Here is a 22,500-nt window from a genome sequence, read left to right on the forward strand (position 1 = left end):
TGATTCTTTAAAACAAGGAACGCTGAGTAATTGATGGAACATGTACAGTGCACAGGGTCTAATGAATATCGGAGAGATCTATAGTGGAAGAAAAAGTATTGAACAGATCTTCATTTAACAGTCAATAACAGCTATGAAGATATTCTCATACTGTACAATTAACAATATTGTATTTGACTGCTGTTTTGACAAACAAACATAGCAACACTGACAAATGGAATCAAGGCCTAAGGTTAAAAAAAAAGAAACGGGCCAAACCTGATTAGCAAAAAGTAAAATCTAAATGTTCTGTAAATGTTTTTTCTCAATACAATTGGTGCAAGTCAGACAAAGACAACACTTAAATATTCTGTTGTCCTCTTGTATCCTCAAGTATAAAAAAAATAAGTTTTCTTGTCTCTAATCTTGTCAGTTGTACCCAGATGTCATTTATCAGTTGCAAAATGTCACATAATTGCAATAAAAAGCTTAAGTGTAGTCTACTGTACATCATGGCCGAGTAACCTGTGGGTACGTTTTAAATCATCGCCACAGTTTGAAGTTGTCATGTTTCTTATTAACTTGCCATTCAAACCAATCAACTGAAGACATCTGCGGATGCTAATACACACATGTCAAGGATTCTAATAAGTAGAATCTCTTTTATTAATGCACAAAACGTTTAGTAACATCTTCATACAACTGGAACCTCATATCTATGATGCTGCTGGTTCCTTTCTGTTTCTCAAAGTCTTCTCTCTCCTCCCCAGCCACGACTTTGGACGTCCTCCTGGTTCTAATGGGAGACACACTATGTCAGCCATGTGGTTCTATCTGACTTATGCAACACAAAGAGGAGGGAGCTGCCAAAGCTGATGTAAGTGTGGGTGTACGATGTGTCTTTCCTCACCTGGTAGAAACAGGTGGCAACACAACAGTGCGGGGGTGCGCTGTGAGTACGAGCTCTCCTCTGGCAGCTTCCATCATCAGGTTCTGGAGGGTGTTCAGCAAAACATTTACACTGATGTCAGCAGGCGCTTGTTCAGCGTGTGGTGTGTTTTGTGTTTGGGCCCTGTTTCTCGAACATCCCGCAGTCCCCTCACTGTCCACTGTGATGTGCGGTTCTTCCTGCACAGCCACTGCCCCACTCGACAGGACCTGATGTGGGGGTGCAGTGTGAGAAGATGCGGGACAGGGAGGAGGAGGGAGGGAGGAGGGAGATGACGAACAGGGAGAGGGACTAGTTTTTCGAAGCTGGTAGGTGATGGGCTTGGATTCCAAAGCAGTCAGAGACCCGGTGAACGCTGGGTCATCTAGTACACCACTGAAGAAGGAGAGCGCGACACATTAACACACACACACACACACACGCACACACACAATTGTTTTTCCTTTTAGTGAATACAAACAATCTTAAATAAGGTAATCATAAATCATAAGGTCCCCCTGCATGATTAAAGGATACAGAATAAATAAATAGCAACAGTATGTGAGTCTGTTCTTTCTTACATAATAAGTCCTGTATTTTCTTAAACTCGGGCTCTATTTTTTAACTTCTCCACCATGATGGCGAGACAAGACAGCTTTTTTAAGTGAGAATATTCACAATATGGAAATTCACCACGATCAACTTATTGTTTTTTTTTTGTATCGCGATCCGTAATAACATTTTGTATCGTCCCATCCTTAACACAATGACACAATGCAATGCTCTAACTGTAAAGCTGACCATCTGCATACAAACTCGTCTTACAATTCCATCTCATATCAAAGCAAGAGATCTGAATGCAAGTCTGTACTGCTTTACTCTGTGTCTGTGGAAGTGTCACCTGATCAGAGAGGTGAGTACATGCATGATGATGTCTCTCTCAAGGCCATGTGTCGGTGAAGGCAGCCCAGCAGGGAGGGAAGTAGTGTCAGGTTGCTGGGCTTTGACTGACTGGAGGCATCTTAGGAAGACAGCACAGATGTAAATGATTCTGCTGCTACATATCGAATGAAGATCTTCTGGATGCTTAACAGGAGTCACAACTTATTTCTTAAAAAGTGAAATAAGTTTTTGTAGAAACACATGATTAAAGGACACACTCATATAAAAGTTGTGCAGTTGTGAAGTGTGAACAGTTTAAGAATGATTCACCTATAGTGCTCAGTGGACTGGTCAGGGAAGTGTGCAAGGTACTCCAGAAGCCCGTGGGAGCGTGCTGTAACCCCCAGATGCAGCAGAGCAGGTTGGGGGGGTTCAGGGCACCTCCAGGCTTTTGCGGTTTCTCGCTGCCCCCGCCGCTCAGCTCTCGTTATTTTGGTACATATCGCGCCCACTGTTTCACAACTACCACTGGCACAGATAGGTGGAAGAGTCTGGAGGGGAGAGAAAGTAAGACATAAAGGCGAAGTCAAAATGAAGCCAGTCTTCATGACTTCATTTGATTTCTATAATATTTATTCACAAGACTTTATTCACAGCAAATGAGGACCACCTTGTATTTTCGGAGTGGTGGCCCTTTTCTTACTGCAGCTGCTACAGGTTCCTGTAACAAGACACAAGGTGAGTGTGGTGAAGAAGAATGTTACATCACTGTCAGCAATATGAACTGTAAATGTGAGAAAGCACCTTATCCATCAGAAGTGTTTGACTTTCTTTAAGATTCTTATCCGTAATAGTGAATTCATCTTGCTGTCTCTCTTTCTCTTCCTCCCAACGCTGCAAAGCATTGTGATACCGATTCAGTGCGGCTTCCTGAATAACCTGCAAAGAGGAGGAGAGAAAACACTAAACTGTCATTAATAATGGACTTAAATTCACCAGCTTTATAAAAAATAAAGTAAAAAGCACAACCCTTGTGCCACTTAACGCAGCTTTAAATGTACAGCAGCACTGCTGCGGTACCTGACAGATGACATCGAGCTGAAAAACAGTGGGGAGGTGAGTAGAGGTGAAGGTGAGGATACACGGGGCACTCTCCCCTGGACACAGACTACCTCCCTCTGGATGGATCTGCACCACCTGACACAACACAACACACACACAGTGATATGTTACCACTTTTACCTTCCATTCTGGATTGAGATGTCACAGGGCGCACGGATAACAAAGAATTGTGATGTCAGTCTTATTGGTCTTAATTAACCAAAGAATAAATATATAGGAGAATCAAAGATATGCAATATGTATATTAGTGCTGTCTTTGACAGACAGTCCAACATAATAGAAGCCGAGGATCTGCTTGTTTCTTCCTCAAAAGGGTAAAAGTTACACGCATCTATATAACGTTAATTACAGGCTACATCTTCCTGTACCTGCCGATTGCTCTGCTGCTCCCATGTATAGTGGACAGTGTCTGTGTGGGACACATTAGTCAGGAAGAGGATTCTTGAACATTGTGAGGACACAGGGATGTCGCCAAGAGAGACACTGTCCTCAGACAGGAATACCACCTACACACGTACACACACACACACACACACACACACACACACACACACACACACATTGAGATGAATGCATTCAGCCTCAAAGGCACAAAGACAAGACACCTTATAGAGAGTAGACTGCTGGTATTCAGCTGAATAAATTCAGGTTAAAATATGATTTGAAAAATATTTAACTGCTCCTACCTGTCCTGGGAAGGGCATTCTCTGGACACAGGGATCAGATGCCACCGTGTCACTGCCGTTAAATGGGTTTGTGGAGCCCAGTGTAGGAGAATTAAACCCACATCCCTCAAACCTCACCAGCGTGGAGTCCCCATCCTGGACGTGGATAGGAATATCCATCTGGTGATGCACAAAAAACTCATTCAAAATCAGAGAGTGGACATATATGTTTAGGGTATAAATGCCATGGTACTGTATGTGTCATTTTTCTGAATATGTTAATGAATGGAAAGTATACGCAAGTATACCAACTTCTGTTGTGACATAGTGCCTACTATAAAAGCTTCCCAAACCAGTTGTAAGGTTTGAGGGGACAGTGGTAAGAGGGCAACAGCAGGTATGCAGAGTATGGCTCGATCCTTACATGATACATTTTAGCCTCCAATGGAGAGAAGATCCATTCCAGCATGGCCGTTGCTCCAGGTAGGACCTCTCCCTGTGGACTGAGGCAGCACAGCACTGGATGGTTAAAGTTGTCCACCTGCAGCTGTGACAACACAGCCGTGTCCACCTCATAACGGACTGGCACTGCACCGCGATTGTATAATTTATACACCTGCAGGACAAACAAACACAAATGCCAAGTCACAAGGCTTTTGTCTAGCCTTTTACAGAACGTTAGGTTATAATGTTAACAATAATACGTCTAAGAATAAATAAAGTATTGCCAGTATCATTTGTTTAAGTTACTTTTTTTCATCTGTGATACAGGTAGGGAGATCTAAGTGTTTGTAATACTCATTTCGGCCACTAGAGGATGAAGTGCAACACCCCTTGTTCTGAATAGGACTAATATAATTCATGTTTTAATTTCTTCATGTACTCTAAACAGAAGGAACATATATTATATTATTAGTTTTACAACAACAAACACTTTGAAAAATGACAAATCCTGACAAAAACGAAATTCCTCTTCCTTTTTCTTAAGTCATAAAAACAGGAGAGAAATGCAAGAATGTTTTCTTCCATACATTTCAGTCAAACAATGGACAACAGTTCTTACAGAAAATATATCCAGTTCATTCAATTCATTTGATCTTCGTAACGAAAAACGTTTGTCTTTTCTCAATCAGTTGCTGTTTAGAGCTTTTTGATGGAATCTAGTGCTGCAAGTTAAATGACAGGAGAAATCTGTGGAAGCTCATACATGAAATATTATACAATCAGTTGGAGTGCAATACATTTCAGTTCACTGCGAATAGGCTACTCCTAATAGGCTTAATGTTGGGGAAATTGAACACACACCTGCTTCGGAGGAGTACAGCCCCCAATAGTTAAAGAAGTGAAGACGTGTCTTTTGGAGGCAAAGTGGAGATAGGGTCTGTCTCTCTCCACCGTCACCCCCCCAAAGTTCAGCTGCACACAGAACCGCACATGTGCAGGTCAACATAAAATGTCAAATAAATATAAAAAGTGTACTTAGTGAGGTATTTCTCCAGCCCTACAGAAAATAAAAGGGACAATACAGGAAAGTACTGCTGAAGCACTAGAACTGTGGAAGTTTACTTTTGATTCTACAGGTAAAGTCAAGCCATGAGTAAATATAGGCCTTGTGTAAATGTATATGGAGTTTGCCTCACCAAGATCTCTCTGCCATAAGAAAGTTTGAACACGACAGGAAAACGATCCGTCCCAGCGAAGAGATGGCTGCGAAGGACAAAGATTAGATACTTTGAGATCACTGTGATTTTATTCAACTCCCATTGTTGCCAATATTAGCAAATGTATCATTCTGTGCTTTATCCTTTGCAACAATTTCTGACCTGTAGGTGAAGCTTACTGCCCTCTGCTGGCCAGGGAGCAAAGTTCCGGAACGGGGAGAAACGCTGAACAGATGGTTGTCTTGAACCTGTCAGTGAGATGAAGATGTGTGTGCTAGGTTATATTTGGACATGTGAGAATCTCAGTCAATTTAAATCACATAATTATATTTGAAATCCCTTGAAAAGACATGGCTGACCTTCATCTGGTACAGTTCGGTGCTGCTAAATTCTCCGGTCTCGGCCCAGTACTCCAACTCTATCTGTTGGTCCTCTGGAAACAAGAATGCCCTGATACAAAATAGAAGGCCAGAAATGAGTAAATCAAAGATTTCAAAGATTAGTAAGATAAAAGGTTTATTGAAATTGTCCCTATCAAGCTCTACTTTGTAGTCCATAGGTGTGTGTGACCAGTATTTTCATCAGAAAAATGTTGAAATGATTATCTGGACACAAAGGTCTGAGCAATTGGGACATTTATGAGAAACATAAATAGAATGCTAAATGCAGTTATCTGTGACTTGGATGGACTGTATTCTCTACAGTGTGCTTTTTACTCACCAGTCCACGAGGATGGATCCGAGGTTGTGAAACATCAACACAAACGTTGAGGGCTCTGAATGTAGGGGAGCGGCACTGAAGTTGAAATCCAACATGACTTTGGTGAAGATGGAAGGACAACGGCTCAGACTAGAGGCAGGAAGAGAAGACATGCTCATGCACACACCACATCCTGACAATGTAAATACAGGATATCTATTAAACATGTATAATTCAAATAATCCAAAACCTTTATAACTCTATCATGGACTTTTATTCTTAATATTTTCTTGCCCTAACCTGTGTCTGGTAGGCGTTCTGTAAGTGAGTTCAGCAGGGCAGGGGTTGGACAGCAAGTGCTCATTGAGGCTGTCCAGTGAGAAGAGTTTCCATAGGTGCACCTTGCTGAGTCTGCCCACACTGCCACCGCTGCACACATCAATCACCTGCAGGGTGGGATACACACCCTTAGCTCGCACGTCACACACTGCTTGGAGAGGCGATGACACAAACCCTGGGGAGGGAGACAGGCAGATATAGAAAAAGAGAGAGAGAGCAGTAAGTATCAAGTAATAGAAGATGAAATGGCAGAATATATGGTTGTTTTCTATCTACCTCTGGCATTCAGCATCTGGTAGCTGATGGTCCACAGGTACTGGGCTCGTCTGTGTGGCCTGACGGTGGATCGGAGCAACATTGTGGAGTGCGAAGCGATGGTTCCCCTGTCACAGTCCAGCTGTAGCGCTGCAGGGCAGACAGGACACAGCTACAACACTGGTCCAACTACTACACCTGTTTCTGTTGTGGTCAATTACATTTCCACTTTAATTTCCGTCTCTTATCATTTGGTCATATTTTTAGTTTAGTTAGAGCAGGTGACATTGTTGAAGTTCATTTCAAACAAACCAATATGGAACCAATTTCTGTTTTATGGTTAAATAGCTACAACGGAAGCTCTAAGTGGCAAGTTAAATACAATGGATTACCAGACTTTGTTTTTTTCTATTTAACCTAATAAATGGAAATAAAGCACATCCAATGGTTGATTGGTCACAGTCATGCTAACAGAAAAGCCAGATAGCTTGTGCAGACTCTTCATTAAAATCCAATACTCTGCTGCGAGCTGATCATAACCAGTAAATACAAAACGCAATGGAAAGCAAGGACGTCACAAAAGAGAATACCATTTGGCTCAGTCTCTGGGTCATAAGTAAGTTCCTCATCCAGAAGTATCTGCTGTACAGAGAGACTAAAGGAGACAGGACAGGGGCTGTTGTTCACCAGAGGAACCTGCATTGACCGATAGCTTCCAACAAGAGTCTCCCCAATATCCAGAACTGCTTTCTCTGCCTGGGGAGGAAACAAAGATGCACACACTGCTTTACACCCACACAGTTCCAGTACATGGGCATGTGCATTCACCCATACACACACACACACACACACATACAAATTGCACAAACACAATGACAGTCCCACCTCTATGAAGCCTTTCGAGCCCATCCCCAACACTTTAAGGGTTATGTGTGACTTGTTACATCCTGGAGTCTGGATCGGCCAGAAGGTGAGAGTGGGCTTGAGTGTGTATGTTTTTTCTTCCAGTGGGCTGAAGGACCACACCTGGACCTGTAACATCAACCAGTCATGAACAAAAGTCGTTTTTTGAATCAGTTACACAGTCTCTGCTTGCATGAATGTAAGTATGATTCTTTCAGTCTCTCACTGAGCTCTCGTTGGGATGCAGTTCACCAGCATCTGGTTCAACAGAGATAAGCTCCTGGTCTGGCTCTGGAATGCTCCATTGGAATCTATTATAAAGGACAATCACAAAAAGCCAGCTGTAGACAAGATTAATGATGCTGGGATAAGTCCAGACTACAAACAATACACTGAAAAATGTCACAAATACAGCACTGGAATAACAAACATTATGGCAACCAACCGTAGAGGTAGGCAGCTGAGGTTCCTGATGTGATGGGAGCGCTGCGTCTGTGAGCCCACTGCTGTTGGCTGAAAATATAAACTGCTGTCTCCTTCAAGAGACACACACAGTTTATGCACCACACTGACAACTGTCAGTTCCTAAACACACAGGGACAGATTCTCAGATAACATGTTCACATTCCCTTGTCCTGTAGCTCCCTGTGTAGTGATTATTGTACCTTTGTGTGGTTAGCTGCATTGAGCTGAAGGTGTAAACTGAAGCCCTGTTTGGGACCGTCTTCTGTGGGAGTTGTTCTGAGGGTGAGGATTTGATGATTCCCTGGTTGGATGAAACCACAGCTGGGCACCACAGATACGGATTCTGCCAAGGCAAGGTTTGAGCTGTGGTCCAGACAGAAAGTGAGGGGCAGGTCTCCACAATTCTGAAGGAGCACTGTCCGATAGGAAAGAACACTAAGGGCTGGAAACACCTTTAAAGAACAAAATATTACAGTTACCAGAGTATCATCTCTTTGTGTATAGCAATGTTACAATGTCTTTTATAACGGCTTCAAAGGAAGGTTTTAGTTTGACAAGGCCTTTGTCTTTTTTCAAAGTGGAAATGATACATCAGCTTCAATACCATCTGAATTGTGTTGCTGTTTATTGAGAGAGTGGCATAGATAACAGAGAGATTTAGAAAGAGAGAGAAACATATGCTGTAACATTTGTGTTCTTTCTCGTGCTTGTATCTCACCACTTGAGGAGGCTTCAGGGAGCAACATGGGATGAAATGCTCTTTGCCGGGCTGAAAGGAGTGGCCTGTGACTCTGATAGTCACACACCAGGGTGGACACAGCAGTCGCTCCTCTCGGTGATAATTATCCTGCAGCATCCAGATGAGGAAGAGGAGACACAATTGTAATGCGCATTTATTAAAGAAAAGAAAGGCACATGTCATTTTTGTTCACTGTATATTATCCAACAACATTACCTTATAGTATGCAAAGCACTCCAGTTGCGCTCCGTGCAGAGTATTGAGCTGCTTGGGGTCATAGGTCACCCTGAATGAGGTGGACTTCAGTGGAGCCAGGTCACATGATGAGGGAGAGACAGTAAACGGAGAGTCTTGGGCAGCAGTCCACACCAGGCTGGAGCGGAATCACATGCAACAGAAACCGGATTGAGCAAGAAAAACAATGAAACGGATATTCTAGTTAAGTTTAATTCAGAATACAAAAACACAGGTACCCTAGTTTTCCCCTGGTGTGGTTGGTGATGCAGACAGGCTGAGAGGAAATGGATGAAGTAAACGAAAAGTAGGATGTTTTGTGATTGAACAGTAGCTCACTGGGCTCCACAGACACGTGTGGGGACGATACAGAAGAGCTGGACGAGACGGGATCCATGCACCGCAAGCAGGATTGGTAATATTCCTCCATGGGATCTCTGGACAAAACACCAGCAGTGTCTGGGCTCTGGTCTGACTGCTAGAAAATAAGTAAGAGCCAAAGACACAACACAAGACCTATGATGTGCCCTTTACTGGTGACATCTGGTGTTCATAAGAGATTTCATGTTTTCTTATTGGAAATTGCACATTTCATCTCTCTTTGGTACTTTACCTTCTCCACGGGGCAGAGCACTCCTTGTTGGTCCAAGTGTGCGTTAGGATTTTGCTGCATGGCTGTGGGAGTGTCTGGCCGTTCCTGACTGCGGTACCAGTGGAGCTTGTAAAGAACCAAGTGCTCAGGTTTCAGTACGACTGGTTGATGGAGCTCTGAGTGACAGGTACCAATCAGGTCAAGGAACATGGGGTCCTACAGGTGAGAGTAGGTAGGCCGATACAATGAATATTGATGATGTTTGCGTGTGTGCCGTGAGTGTGTCTGCATCTGCATATTGGCTCCTACCCTGTGCAGTATGAGGCATGCCACTCTTCTGTGATGTGCAATAGGCTGTGTGGGCCTATAGACTGCCTTCAGTGTGTTGCGGCTGTGTGGGCGTACAGTGCCACTTGCTGGCTGAATGCTGAACACACTGTTCCCACTACAGTCAAAGTCCCATTGGTAGATAGCCTCAACATGCGAAGAATTAACCAGCTCCACTGTCTGAACAACCGCTCCTCCTTCTTCAACACAGCCAAAGTCCACCACAGAGGAGGACACAGAAACTTTGGGACCTAGTTACAAAAATAAATACTATTTATACACACCTATGTAATGTAGATTTCCTTTCCTTTCTGTGTCTTCCAGTGTGTCCCTTACCTACACAGTTTCCAATGAGTTTGAGTAGAGTTTCATTGAGCGTCCCTCGGACATTTCAGAGATAAGTACTCAACAGAGACACCATCCACCACGGCAGGAGTATAGGTGACTGTAGCTCGTAGTGATTCACCAGGCGCCACCTTACCCCTGGTCACATCACAGCTGAACTCTGAACCCAACAAATGCACCCCACTGGACAGTCGTGAAAGAGAGAAAAGTGCAGTTACCTGGAGGAGAGGGGCAAAAAGAGCGATGAGAGGAATGTAACTGAGAGTGCACATTTGCATTTCTGTATTTTTGTGTATTACTCACAGGGGAGGGGTTGAAGATTTCAAAGTGTTTCTGCAAACTTTGTCCGACTGCCACAGAGCCAAAGTGCAGCTCTGGACGACCCTGTTCTTTTTCATCCTTGGAACCTGGTTTTCTCAGTTGAACACATGCATATTTAGCTGAAAAGAAAAGCAGAGGCAAGACAAGACAAGAGGAAAGTGAGAGAGCAATGGTTCCTTATCTCTCAGTGTTCTGAGGAGGACTATATGCCCTGTTGCCATATGGTTCCATCCTAAATAAAGATACATATTATCAGTATACCAATTTTTATTGCAATTAAAACAAATACGGAACATGCATCTCTGCTCAAATGTACATAGTCTGACACAGTCAGACCAGAGACACAGAGACACAGAGAAACAGTCAGGCCAGAGAACAGCTGAGTAAAATCAGTCGCTTAAGTGCTTTGCTTGAAGGTGCCATCAGCCATTTTTAAACCATAAGGATTTATGACATTTTTACAAATATACAAAAAAACGCTAATATTACTGATGTAACCAAACCAGCAATCAAGTTGAGAGCAAGTTTTATTCTATGATTCTGGACCAGTATTTACATTTGGATCACACATTTTGACCCAAACAGTTATTGTTTTGGTGCTGATTATACAGTCTAAGGCAGGGGTCTTCAACGTTTTTCAGGCCAAGGACCCCCAAACGGGTGTAGCATGGACCCCCTACTGTATATATTGTACAGAAGGGGGGGGGGGGGGTGCGTGGCACAAATTTATTTTAGTTCACCCCTCTCCTCTCCTCCACTCTGTCCATGACTGTAGGTGTGTGTCACCACCCTTCACGAAGTACAGCGGAGGAGGGAATGTGAATGTGCAAAGCTACAAAAAAAAGTTTTAATAACAAAAAAAAGATTACATTAAATTGCTTTATCTACAACCAATTTTGCGACCCCCCCCTGCAGTATCTCTGCGGACCCCCTGTTAAAGACCTATAAGGTACTGATTTACATCTGCCTATGTTTTGAAAGCTGGTACATTTAATTGGTAGCCTTGCTGTGAATTATTAAATCTAATTTTGTCTCAGTTTATAATTAGATTACCTAGTCCCTGCAGCAGCACATTGAAGTAGCTCTCTGCCTTGTCCCCTTCTTCTCCAAACCTGCAGTTGGCCTGTTGCTGGTACACCAGTGCCTCTTGTGGCCGGAAGACCACAGTGATGAGACACTCCTGGCCGGCCTTCAACAGGCCCTGCTCAGGGATTAGCTGGAATGGTACTGTGCAGTCCCACTGGAAGCATGTGTGGAGTTTACTGTGGGAAGAAGAAAAGCACAAGCACACACATCAGAACATGAACACACAAACATTATATTAAAATACGTACATACAAAGCTTATTTCCCCCCTTTTACATTACTGCATTAGTCTCTACCTGAGATTTTTCATCAGGAAAGTAGTATATGAGGAGTTTTGAACAGCACAGTGTGGCAGCAGCACAGAATCAGGAAACTCCAGTGCATGGCAGGGAATGGTGGCACGGAGGCATACTTGGAAGCTGCCATCTTTACTTTGAAACTCAATGCTGTCTTCATACTCACACTGTCCCAAGCAGTCAGAGGGACACACAAACACAGACACAACACATGAAACTGGAGAAGTAGATTGCGTTACATCTCCATTTTATGGATAACAATTGCTCATCTTTTTAAAGTCATATACACATGTATGTTTCTTGTGGTGCTGTGAGTCATCTTGTTCACACAACTTTCTCAGCTCAACAAACTAGTTTTATAAATAAATAATAATGGTCTACAATTTACTCAGTTCCTTTTTTTAATAATGGTCCCATGATCTTCCTTATTATCCATACTTATTATTTAAATGTACAGTATCTGACCATGTCTGATGTTTAGACATCCCTTGTTTTGAAAGCCCTGGGATGCTATACTTTCAAATTATTGATAACATCTTAATTTATAGTTGCAATCAAGTCTGTGATGTGTTACCCTCTGGAGCGGTCTAAAGCTGATTGGCACGGAGAAAGAAGTCCCTGGGCTGATAACAATTGTCTTGGAAATCAAGGTGGTGAAAAACTTGGACACTGGAGGCCTGTGAGGGGGTAAAGATAGGATATGATAGCATGTGGATATTCATCAAATTTGCATCGCAATCCTTGGAATAAACAATAACACAGAACTTGTGTCTGTGTGTGTGTGTGTCTTTGTGAATACGTATATGTGTGTATGCATAATGTATGTATATCCATATGTGTTTGTAAGACCTGACGTATAGCTTCTGCAGCTTGCTATGAATATTCTTTAAGACTAATGTCTTGGTGAACTCTCTACGCAGGTCCCAGTCGTCCCAGACCAGCTCTGACTTAATTTCCATCCCTAAGAGGCAGCTTCTTGGTCTGGAAGCTTGTCGCTGGTACTTTCCAACCCGCTGCCTTTGGTGAATCCCTGGATCCTGCTGGGTGGGGCAATGCAAAAAATTGATGTTTTGTGAAACAGACACAGATGAATATCTTTTCCAGAAACTCTTTTTCAATACTCTACAAGCACTGAGCTGTGTAATTCAGAGTCAAACACTATAGTGTGGGATAGACCAGTAACAAAGGGTTGAATCAGTCATAAATCAAAATGTTATTTAGCACACTTGTGTTTATATCAGAACAACTGATTTGTAATAGAAAAATTAGGTCAATTTTATTGAACTTAAAATAGACTTATGTAAACTGTAACACATTTAATTGAGGACATGTGTGGAGCATTCTCTCTGCCTCTGCTTCAATAGCAACCCACCTGCTATTTTTCTCTTCAGAAACTTTATATACTGTATATATAAATATATATATATATATATATATATATATATATATATATATATATATATATATATAGGCATTTTGCTTATTCATGTAGGGATATAATCTGATCATATTTAACACACTGTTTCAAATAAATAGAGGACCACAGGTTGTTATTGATGAGAAGTTTCTATTCAATGTGTAGTTACTTTGATAGCCTGCCCAGCGGTGGAGGGCTTCCATGGTGGTCCTGGAGCCAAGGGGTCAGGACCCCGAACCTCAGCTAACATGGCTGTAAAAAGATAGAAGCTATTTAGTTAGCTAGACATTCGCAAAATAGAAAATACAGAGGAGAGTTTCAGGTGGCTGCCTGGCGTTTACTATGGTTTAGAGGATTTTTAATTTCGTATAGTTGACATATTTATTACAGCCTCACTCTAAAAGTGATCTATCTAAAACATTGCTAACGTTACACCTAAAACCAGGTTGATAGTGTTTTGGAATGAACGTAAATAGAGCTAATAAGCTCGTTAACACAGAGTGTAGAAAGCTGACAGCTAAACAGACTAAAAGGCATGCTAAACTTCACACTGCTGGTCTAACAGACTAACTTATCCTTACCTTAGGTAAAACGTCACAACAATAAAGCTTGCAAACTACTGCTATTCATTCCATCTTAATATAAAAACATTCCGAAAAAAGTCTCTGTATGAGGTTTGTCGTTCACGGCGTTACCAAGACAACAAGCAATTGCGTGTCTTCCCATAGTAATTACGGCAGCCGAGGGAGGACATATACAATTCGCAAACAGGTAGTAATTATGACATACGTTTATTATGACATAATACTTAAAAGAGCCATTACAAAGTTGTCATATGAGATACAAATATTGTTCATGAGTCGATGATACAATCCAAGCAAAAATAAAATTAGAAAGTAACTCATGCCACTTCTTTTTTTTTTTTTATCTGAACTATCCATTTAATTGTAGATCACATTGTCATTCAGTCTCACTTGGAATAGTTTGGATTCAACATACATTAATTACATTTTATTGAAGTATTCCTCTCCACAAAAACCACTAGCTTGCTTTAAAAGTGAAATATATTAAATGATATAATGTTAAATTATATTGACAACATAACATGCTTAATATGAGAACATTTGACAAAATACAGGGTAAATGCCTTAACAGTTCATTTAAAGTACCATACAGTACGTGCAGTCATTTCTTTGTGTGAATAACTAAATATAACGTGCTGTTTCAAGAAGATAATACATACAAAAAAGATTAATATTGTACAACAGAAATTCATAACCATTTAGTTACACAAATAAATGGACAATGGTCATAGTACTATATTTTGTGCCACATCTAATGCCCTGAAACTTTAATTGTGTGAATATGAATCAATGATTTGTAGTGTCTTGTTAAAAAATGAAAAGGTTAAAATATTGGATCCAGCATTTGTAACAGACCAGGATGCATTGATAACAATGTAACACTGAGACTCACTTTCCTGTCTCTTCATCCACTACCTTTCATAGAAGTGCCATTACCCCCCCTATATAGTTAATGTACATGTATATTAATGGATAATCATTCATTGCATTTGGACAGGACAGGAATGTAGACTTTCAGTGTGTTTGTACTGCTTGAATCCCAAGTAAATCATTTGCAAAGTATAAATCCGAATTATTTGTTGATTCTGAAGTTACTGACAATTAAACAATTAAATGTCCAGGTACATAAAGGTGGCATTATTTTTGGTTTAGTGTGATTAGTTTCCATATCTGGTATGATGTGCAGATGTTGACATACCCATTTGCGTATTCAGGAGCTCATATGGTATTATGGGTTCAGCTGGGAAAATTGAAAGATCCTCTTCATGCCACCATGTTTGTGCTCCTGATTACATTGTATATTGTCCCTAACAGCAATAAACATACAGATGTATAATAAAAGCATGCTGAACTTTATAACTATGGGAAAACCCCTCTTATTGTTCTTGGGCCTTCCACTTCCAGCTCCTCCTCTGAGTAATAGTTCCCTTTTCCTCCTCCAGCGTGCCTCACGAAGCCTACAGAGTCTAAAGAACCTTCCCTCAGCACTTCTATCTCCTCTTTTTCATCCTCATCATCCCCTTCTATCTCCTCTTCATCATCCAGGCTTGAGCTGTGTGAATCACTCTGAGGCTTGGCACTGTTTGTATCCATTACAGCTCTTTCTGTGTCAGTCAGTGGCGTTGCTTGTACCTTGGCTTTGCGACTTCTCTTCCACTTCATACGTCTGTTCTGGAACCAGATCTTAACCTGGTAAAAAAACAGGAATCATGACAGTTAAACATTGTAAACATATTTAGTTGTGTTGGGGTCTCTTATGTATAGATACTCAAACACTAAAATGAAGTGATACAACAATTCAATACATTCTACAGGTTCTGACTCTCTCACCTGAGTCTCAGTCAGCATGAGTGAAGTGGCCACCTCAAAGCGTTTAGGCCTGGACAGATACTTGTTGAGCTTGAACTGGTTTTCTAATTCCAGCAGCTGCTGGCTGGTGAAAGCCGTCCTGGGCCTCCGACACTTCCCCAACAAACCTGCGTGTTCTGGGGCTGAGAGGGGGAAACAGAGAGAGAGAGGGGTTATTGTGTGCATTTGTCATTATTTACATTTTATCATGTTCATCTACTTCTGTAAGAGCATTTTACTTCTATTAACAGTATTATTAACAGTGGGCCTATAATCAGAAGATGCTTGCAGTAGCATATAGGCCTAAGTGAAATAAACACAGAAAGCAAACATTTATTTTATAGATATGAATCAAATAAATCTTCAATCTTTGCAAAATCTTCCAACTTGGTTTCCATTTCCCTGTTTGTCTCTTTTCATAGGCTGACCTGCCTGTCTGTCTTTCTGTCTGTATATCATGTTTTCTCTATCCGTTAACATTTATTGCCATGATGTGAGGTCATGGTGAGAGGATATTGCTTTGGATGGGTAATAAACCATCAAAGAGGAGACCATTACCTTAATGAAAACACCATAAATGTTATCAATTGATTAAGTAGTAGGTCTATTTCAGGTGCTACCTTTACCGTAAATGTTGCATGTGATTTTGATGAGATATTGTCCTTAAGAGACAACATCTCAATGTAACGGTCCTTTCAAAGCCCAACACACAGGTGTTAAGAGGAGGCTCTAAAAACATTAATAAATTGGCTGTTGACCTAACCCATTATAAAAAATTAACAAAAACACAAAACATACTGCATTGGCATTCTATAAATAACAGTTTAAACAAACATATTATCCATTTGAATGTAATAAGGTCTAAACTGGAGGATAGCTGCTATGTCCTGTATTTAAAAAATGCATTGTAGATACATTAGTCTGTAAAGTAATTTTTAGACTAAAGTTAGATAAAATGATAACAAGAAACATGGCTTGAACAAAAATATAAAATAAAGACTTTGTATAGAGAAATATTTTATATTTACGATTGTATAAATAATGCACTCATTTGTACAATATTACATGATTATAATTAAATATAAATTCAACATTTACATATCAAATAAAATAAAAATAATTTATACCAAATAATTTTTATTTTTATTATTGTTAAAACTATGACTCCTTGTCATTTTATTGGGGATTATTTAAAGTCTCATCCATACATTCAGAGGTGGGTGAACATCATGCATTTTTGTTATTTGACCATCTTAAGTTAGAGGAAGTAAAAATGATAAAGTTTATAATTACAGGAGATCTGCTCACCTCCATACTCTCCGAATCTGGGTATCATCATCCCGGCCCTGATCCACGGATCCAGCGGGTGCGTCGCGGCCATGGTGGCCCCCTTCAGCTGCTCCGGGTATGGTTGGGACAGCTGCGTGAAGCCGGGGTATATAAAGGCGGGGTGCTGGCCTCCGAGGGCCGCCAGAGGATACATGGAGCCCGGGTGCATTCCGAGAAGACCCCCTTGGTGCAGAGCAGTGAATCCTGAATGGGACAGGCTGAAGAGCTGGGATTTAGATAGGACTCCTAGCTGGGCTGGAGAGCAGTTTGTTGGGTTTGGACGAGGGGAGGGCGTCTCTGAGCCGCGGGTGGACACCGGACTGCCGCCGGGACTTCTACTGTAGTACAACCCCGGGGACACACCATCACTGTCCGTCCTCTGCTCAACGTCGTGCGCCAGTAGCGCATCAATACGAAAGTTTTTAGATTTCTCCATGATGGTAGTCATTCTCTCTCACGGTGAACTTTGAAGTGTTTCTAAGTTTTGAGCGCACAATGTAATATCGAAAAGTTAACAGAAACGGCTATATTGTCACTCCTCTTCCCAGAAGAAATGTCTTCTCTATGACCCAATTCACTCCCTGTGCGTAAAAACCACTTACTCCAGCAGTGAGCTGAGAAATCACTCGCACCCACGAGCGTTATAAAGTCTGCTCCATTGTGATTGGCCAGAGCCCTGCAGCACAGCACAGGGGCCGGGTATACTTTTTAGGGTTAAATATAGCCATTGGTGCACTCCTGTATCAGCTGTTGCCTTTGTTGTATTATAGAAAAATAAAATGCAATACAGCAAAGTTATAAGTATTTACATGTAATTTTAAGCATTCACAATCCTATTCATATATAAGAATAATGCGTGTGACTTTCTTTCTTTCAGTCTGTCTGTTATCTGTCTGGCAGTTTGACCTCCAATTATGTCCCTGTCTCAGGTGAGATTGAGGTGCAACTTTCTCATACACTGTCGTGCACATACACATTGTATTACACTTACAGTACACTTGTGCCACACACACACACACACACACACACACACACACACACACACACACACACACACACACACACACACACACACACACACACACACTTGACAACCATGATGGTTAATTACTGTAATCTCACTTTAGAGAGCTGACAAAATTCAGCATTTTACAACTAAGTCTTCATTAAATTTTATTGCCTGCTAAGGTTGACAGAAACCCAACAGTTCTTATCAGTGGTTGCTGCGATGATTATTGGTCATCACCACACCATGGAGCAGATAAAGGGGCAGTAAACTGACATAGAGCAAACAAATTTTCTATCCCGGCAGACACACAAAGTATGGACAGTTGACACAAAATCTGGTAGAAGTTGTCTGGTGTTTACTCCATCACTATACACATTATAATATGCAAGGATTCTTACAAAAGGTAGTAGCCCATCTTGTCAACCTTAGCTGAGCTCATCTGAAAAGATGCTTCGACCGATGCAGTTTCACTTACAGCGTCCAAACTGCATCTATCTGCCACAGTTCAACCAGTGGTGATTTCCTGCTGATTTATACAGGATTGATAAGAGACAGAGGGAGGCCTGGGAAAACTAACCACTCTTTCTTCAAAGACAAACAGACCGACACCTGCTGAACTACCCAACATATAAACTTAACGACCTATGGATGCACATGTACGTGCAGGCACGTGTGTATATGTGCATGTTACCATCAAAGCAAAGTATCTGTTGTAGTATTATATGACGGTTTTATATAAAGCTCTCTTCATGTTGCAGAATAAGGTTTTGACTTTATTGTTCTCATGGCATAATTGTACATGCAGCATTTGTGGATAATACTTGGTTTAATGAACTTATAAGTACTGATTTGACTGTTGATGAAGAGGCTTTGATGTTCCGTGTTTAGAGTCATCTCACAGGAGAAACAGATTAATCATTTACAAGTTCTGTTATCAATCATTACTCAGAATCACATAGATGCATTAGTATATTCCCATAGGCCACAAGTAAACCACATTAGGATCAAAAGCAAAGTTATATAGAAGAAATGGCTGCGGACACGGGCCTCAAAAACATGCACACACACAAACAGGACCTTTACATAATGTATTTATGGAGAGATGTCAGGGCAAGAGGGTTGCCCATGAACAGGCGCTACAAGCAGTTGGGAGTTCAGTGTCTTGCTCAAGGTCACCTGAGCAGTGCAAAGGAGGACAACGCTCCAGTTCCCAAGCCAAGTCCCCACAGACTGAGCTACTGCCGCACCCAATATGCGATGAAAGTCATGTTTGATCAAGCAAAGTCCATAAAGCAAATGTTTAAATCTTGTTTCTTTCAGTTTTTTACAAAGATGAAGTAATCAAATTGCAAATTAAAGGTTATTAAATTATATTTTATGTCAAAAGAAATGTTTTATTTGTAAGCTGTTTTTTTTTCCCACTGCCCTTGAGAGTCAAGCAGCTCACATTATGGCCACAGTAATGTGTGAACAGAATAGGACTGTGGCTGTAAAAGCCAGCTGTAAAATAATTAATACTCTGTGATCTGTTCTACATTATATAAGGGAGGATATATCGCACCATTTATTGTATCACATATCTTGATATCCTATCACAAATATCAAATTGTTTGAGATGAGGTTCTGCACATATAAAGGACAGCACATTTGCCATTTCACACTGCTGAGAGATTTTATATTATGTTATATATTGAAATTGTGATTTATGGTCATTAGATTGCCATGTTAATCACCTTTAACAAAAGAGTCTTTGTATTCATGTATGCCATGCACATAGCTTTCATCTATTCACAAATAGATAGCAGTCATAACTTGATACTTTGTACAGTCATATACTCCGGTTTTAGGATAGAGCCATTGGGTATATGAGGCTGACCTATGTCTTGTCTGATTAAAGTGAAGACATTGTTCATCAATGGCATTCCTTCATCTAAAGCAGCATTTATTAATCCAGGGGTCAGCAGTCAGGGCCCTTTTAACTAATTTGTTGAAGTAAATCATATTTATTGTGGTTATTTGTAGTCCAATTTATTTTGCTATGTGTCTGTGTGTCCATATTATTCATGTTTATATTGAAATCAATATAATACATTGTTTCATATATTAAATTGATTTACAATCTAATACATTTATGTGATTTAAAGTTGCCTTAAAGCAAGTCAAACCCTGGAACGGCAGTTGCTGTCACTCTGCTGAGATCGTTACGTTAGCTTTAGCAGGGTTTTTTTAGCTAGGTTTTTGATCTCAACAAGATGTCGCAACATCTAAATTGATATTTTAATTTAACGGATAACAGGTAGGGGAAAAAATAGACAAGTAAACGTAGCATGAGCTAATTCTAGCTGTGGCTATTTCATCAGCTAGCCTTCCCCTTGATATTGCTTTGTTTCTTTAGCGATCTCCGTGGGTGTCACTGAGGCAGACAGCAGGTAATGTGACGGCAGTTTGTAGATTACCAAACCAGATAGCAGTTACTGCAGCATGGGCAAAATGGGAAGGGCTACATGTAGGAAAAGTTTATTTTATATTAATTTTTTAAGTTTATTTGATCTTTTTAAACTCTTATTGCCTTGATGAGTATTTGAGTTTTGATTCGTCAGTCCTATACTTTAAAATGATCCAACATGTTAAAGTATGAATGTTGTTGTGGTCGATCACACAATGTAAATCAAAAACATCTTAAATGTCAACCACGTTGGTATTTTCGGCTACTATTGGATCTCATGCTACTCCGATAATGCATTTAAAATGTGTTTTTCCGTGAAGAGGCACACCTACAGTCAGGAAAGCCAACACACACACACACACACACACACACACAAACACACACACACACACACACACACACACACACACACACACACACACACACACACACACACACACACACACACACACACACACACACGTCTGGGAGACACAGAACAACTACTCACGGCAAAGCTCCTCTCTACCCAAAGCTGTAAAAGAACCATTCATGTTGCCTCTATTCATACACAAATGTAAGAGAGGTTAACCCAGTGGGCGATTCTGTCAGGCCTCTATAGTTAAGAGGCAAAAAGGTTACGCCATTCGTGCATGGTGTTGCACAGGAATATGGGAGAGGCAGAATCAAATCAGATTTCATTTCACTTATTTGATCACAAGAGCTTGTTTCTGAATCACATGAATTGCAGAGGCAATATGCCAAAAAACAAAGTTGCCTGTTTATTTTATAGAACATTGGCAATTACCACTTATTATCAGCTCATGTTGTGTTTATTCGTAAAGAACTTTGCTGCTGCCGGACACATACATGGAATAAACTCCTGTTTGAAAGACATATTTCTTTACCAAGAATGACCTGGTGTTTATAATGAAGTGTTGCAAATCAGGTATTTAACCATGATAGTGACTTTAGTAATGGCAGCTGTAAGTGACACAGATTAATAGGGCCAGTGTGCTAGTAAAGTACAATATGACTATGTATCCCAGGAGACATTAGGGCGAGAAGAAAATCCCCAACAGATAGAGTATAATAAAGCCTGTTGTTCTCCTGCTGTCTCTGTCCTATTGTGGTTTCTAGTCTAATATCTGCTTTTGGTTGCTATTGTTGTGTCTATTGTCATGTCCCAGTTTTGCTCTGATTGGCCTAATGGACCGCAGGGGAATAGAACATTTCCTGGTTGAGCAGGGGTGGGTGTTTAGGGTTGCAAGGTTCAACGTCGTTCAAAATGAGTTGATTAATGACAGCCGTCACAACTGAGACGGCGCCATAATGAGGAAGACAAGAGGGAGGAGCGGAGGAGGAGAAGAGGAGAAGAGGAGGGACAGGAGGGGAGGCGGGAGGAGGTGAGCTCAGATTGGATGATTATTACTTAGCACGGTAAACAGTGAGATGACAGCACAATGAGATGAGGCTTCAGGGTAGAAGTGGAGGGGGAGAGGTAAGGAGGAACACAGCTAATTAGTCCTAAACAGAGGCCTGTGAATGAGAGGAGGAGACAGACACACGTAGAGCTGGTTAACACACAAAGACAGGGGCAGTGACGGGGCGGCTGAGTGGAGGCTGCAGAGAGTAGTTAAACATCTGTTGCTCTGTGGGACACCCAGACTGCTCTGCAGGGTCAGGTTCCCAAAATACTCATTACCCAAATATGTTCTTCCTTTAATGCAAATACATGATGTCTGTACACTCGTTTGAAGCCTTCTACAAAATGGGTCTTCTCTGTGAGAAGATTTAGGTGATTGGAAGCCATTTTCTTCTGTATGAATAATATGTATACTATCAATTTATTGGAAGTACAAAAAGTTCCAAGTTTCAATTATTTCCCGTGACATCATCATTAAAGGAGTATCTCCTTCTTCAGGTAACACAACGTGAACCAAACTCACAACCTTTATGCATCAGCATGTGTCAAATCTAGTCAAGGGAAGAGGCGTGTGTAAAGTATATTAGTAGTAGTAGCTGTTTATTTGCACATATAAAGACCTTAA

General features: G+C 41.0%; 2 protein-coding genes across 2 annotated transcripts; both read right to left on the minus strand.

Moving 5' to 3' along the window:
* Positions 1-143: 143 nt before the first annotated feature.
* On the minus strand, positions 144-13,945 carry cfap65 (cilia and flagella associated protein 65). Its single transcript, XM_029459272.1, is given in 36 exon segments — positions 144-775; positions 890-1,303; positions 1,809-1,928; positions 2,120-2,340; positions 2,460-2,510; positions 2,594-2,728; positions 2,870-2,986; positions 3,280-3,417; positions 3,598-3,756; positions 4,001-4,192; positions 4,882-4,992; positions 5,217-5,283; positions 5,400-5,485; positions 5,597-5,687; positions 5,958-6,086; positions 6,237-6,450; positions 6,552-6,680; positions 7,121-7,286; positions 7,416-7,562; positions 7,660-7,744; positions 7,879-8,018; positions 8,099-8,350; positions 8,617-8,745; positions 8,854-9,010; positions 9,111-9,349; positions 9,485-9,679; positions 9,773-10,041; positions 10,127-10,172; positions 10,174-10,353; positions 10,439-10,575; positions 11,510-11,718; positions 11,838-12,004; positions 12,412-12,514; positions 12,687-12,877; positions 13,424-13,506; positions 13,836-13,945. Coding segments are annotated over 35 exon segments (5,397 nt in total). The 5' UTR covers positions 13,505-13,506; positions 13,836-13,945; the 3' UTR covers positions 144-645.
* A 1,024-nt stretch (positions 13,946-14,969) lies between these two features.
* On the minus strand, positions 14,970-17,463 carry LOC115026613 (motor neuron and pancreas homeobox protein 1-like). Its single transcript, XM_029459488.1, has 3 exons — positions 16,995-17,463; positions 15,669-15,829; positions 14,970-15,527 (listed from the first exon to the last, which is right to left on the minus strand). The coding sequence occupies exons 1-3, from the start codon at positions 17,461-17,463 to the stop codon at positions 15,198-15,200; spliced, it is 960 nt and encodes a 319-aa protein (XP_029315348.1). The 3' UTR covers positions 14,970-15,197.
* Between the last annotated feature and the right edge of the window lie 5,037 nt (positions 17,464-22,500).

Source organism: Cottoperca gobio, chromosome 21, assembly GCF_900634415.1.
Source record: "Cottoperca gobio chromosome 21, fCotGob3.1, whole genome shotgun sequence".
Classification (NCBI taxonomy): Eukaryota; Metazoa; Chordata; class Actinopteri; order Perciformes; family Bovichtidae; genus Cottoperca; species Cottoperca gobio.

Coding starts and splice junctions, on each gene's coding strand:
- LOC115026613 (XM_029459488.1), bottom strand. CDS start 17,463: ATGACTACCATCATGGAGAAATCTAAAAACTTTCGTATTGATGCGCTA. Junction 15,830..16,994: donor CAGATTCGGAGAGTATGGAG/GTGAGCAGATCT, acceptor TCCCCCTCTCAG/CCCCAGAACACGCAGGTTTG. Junction 15,528..15,668: donor TCATGCTGACTGAGACTCAG/GTGAGAGAGTCA, acceptor TTTTTTTACCAG/GTTAAGATCTGGTTCCAGAA.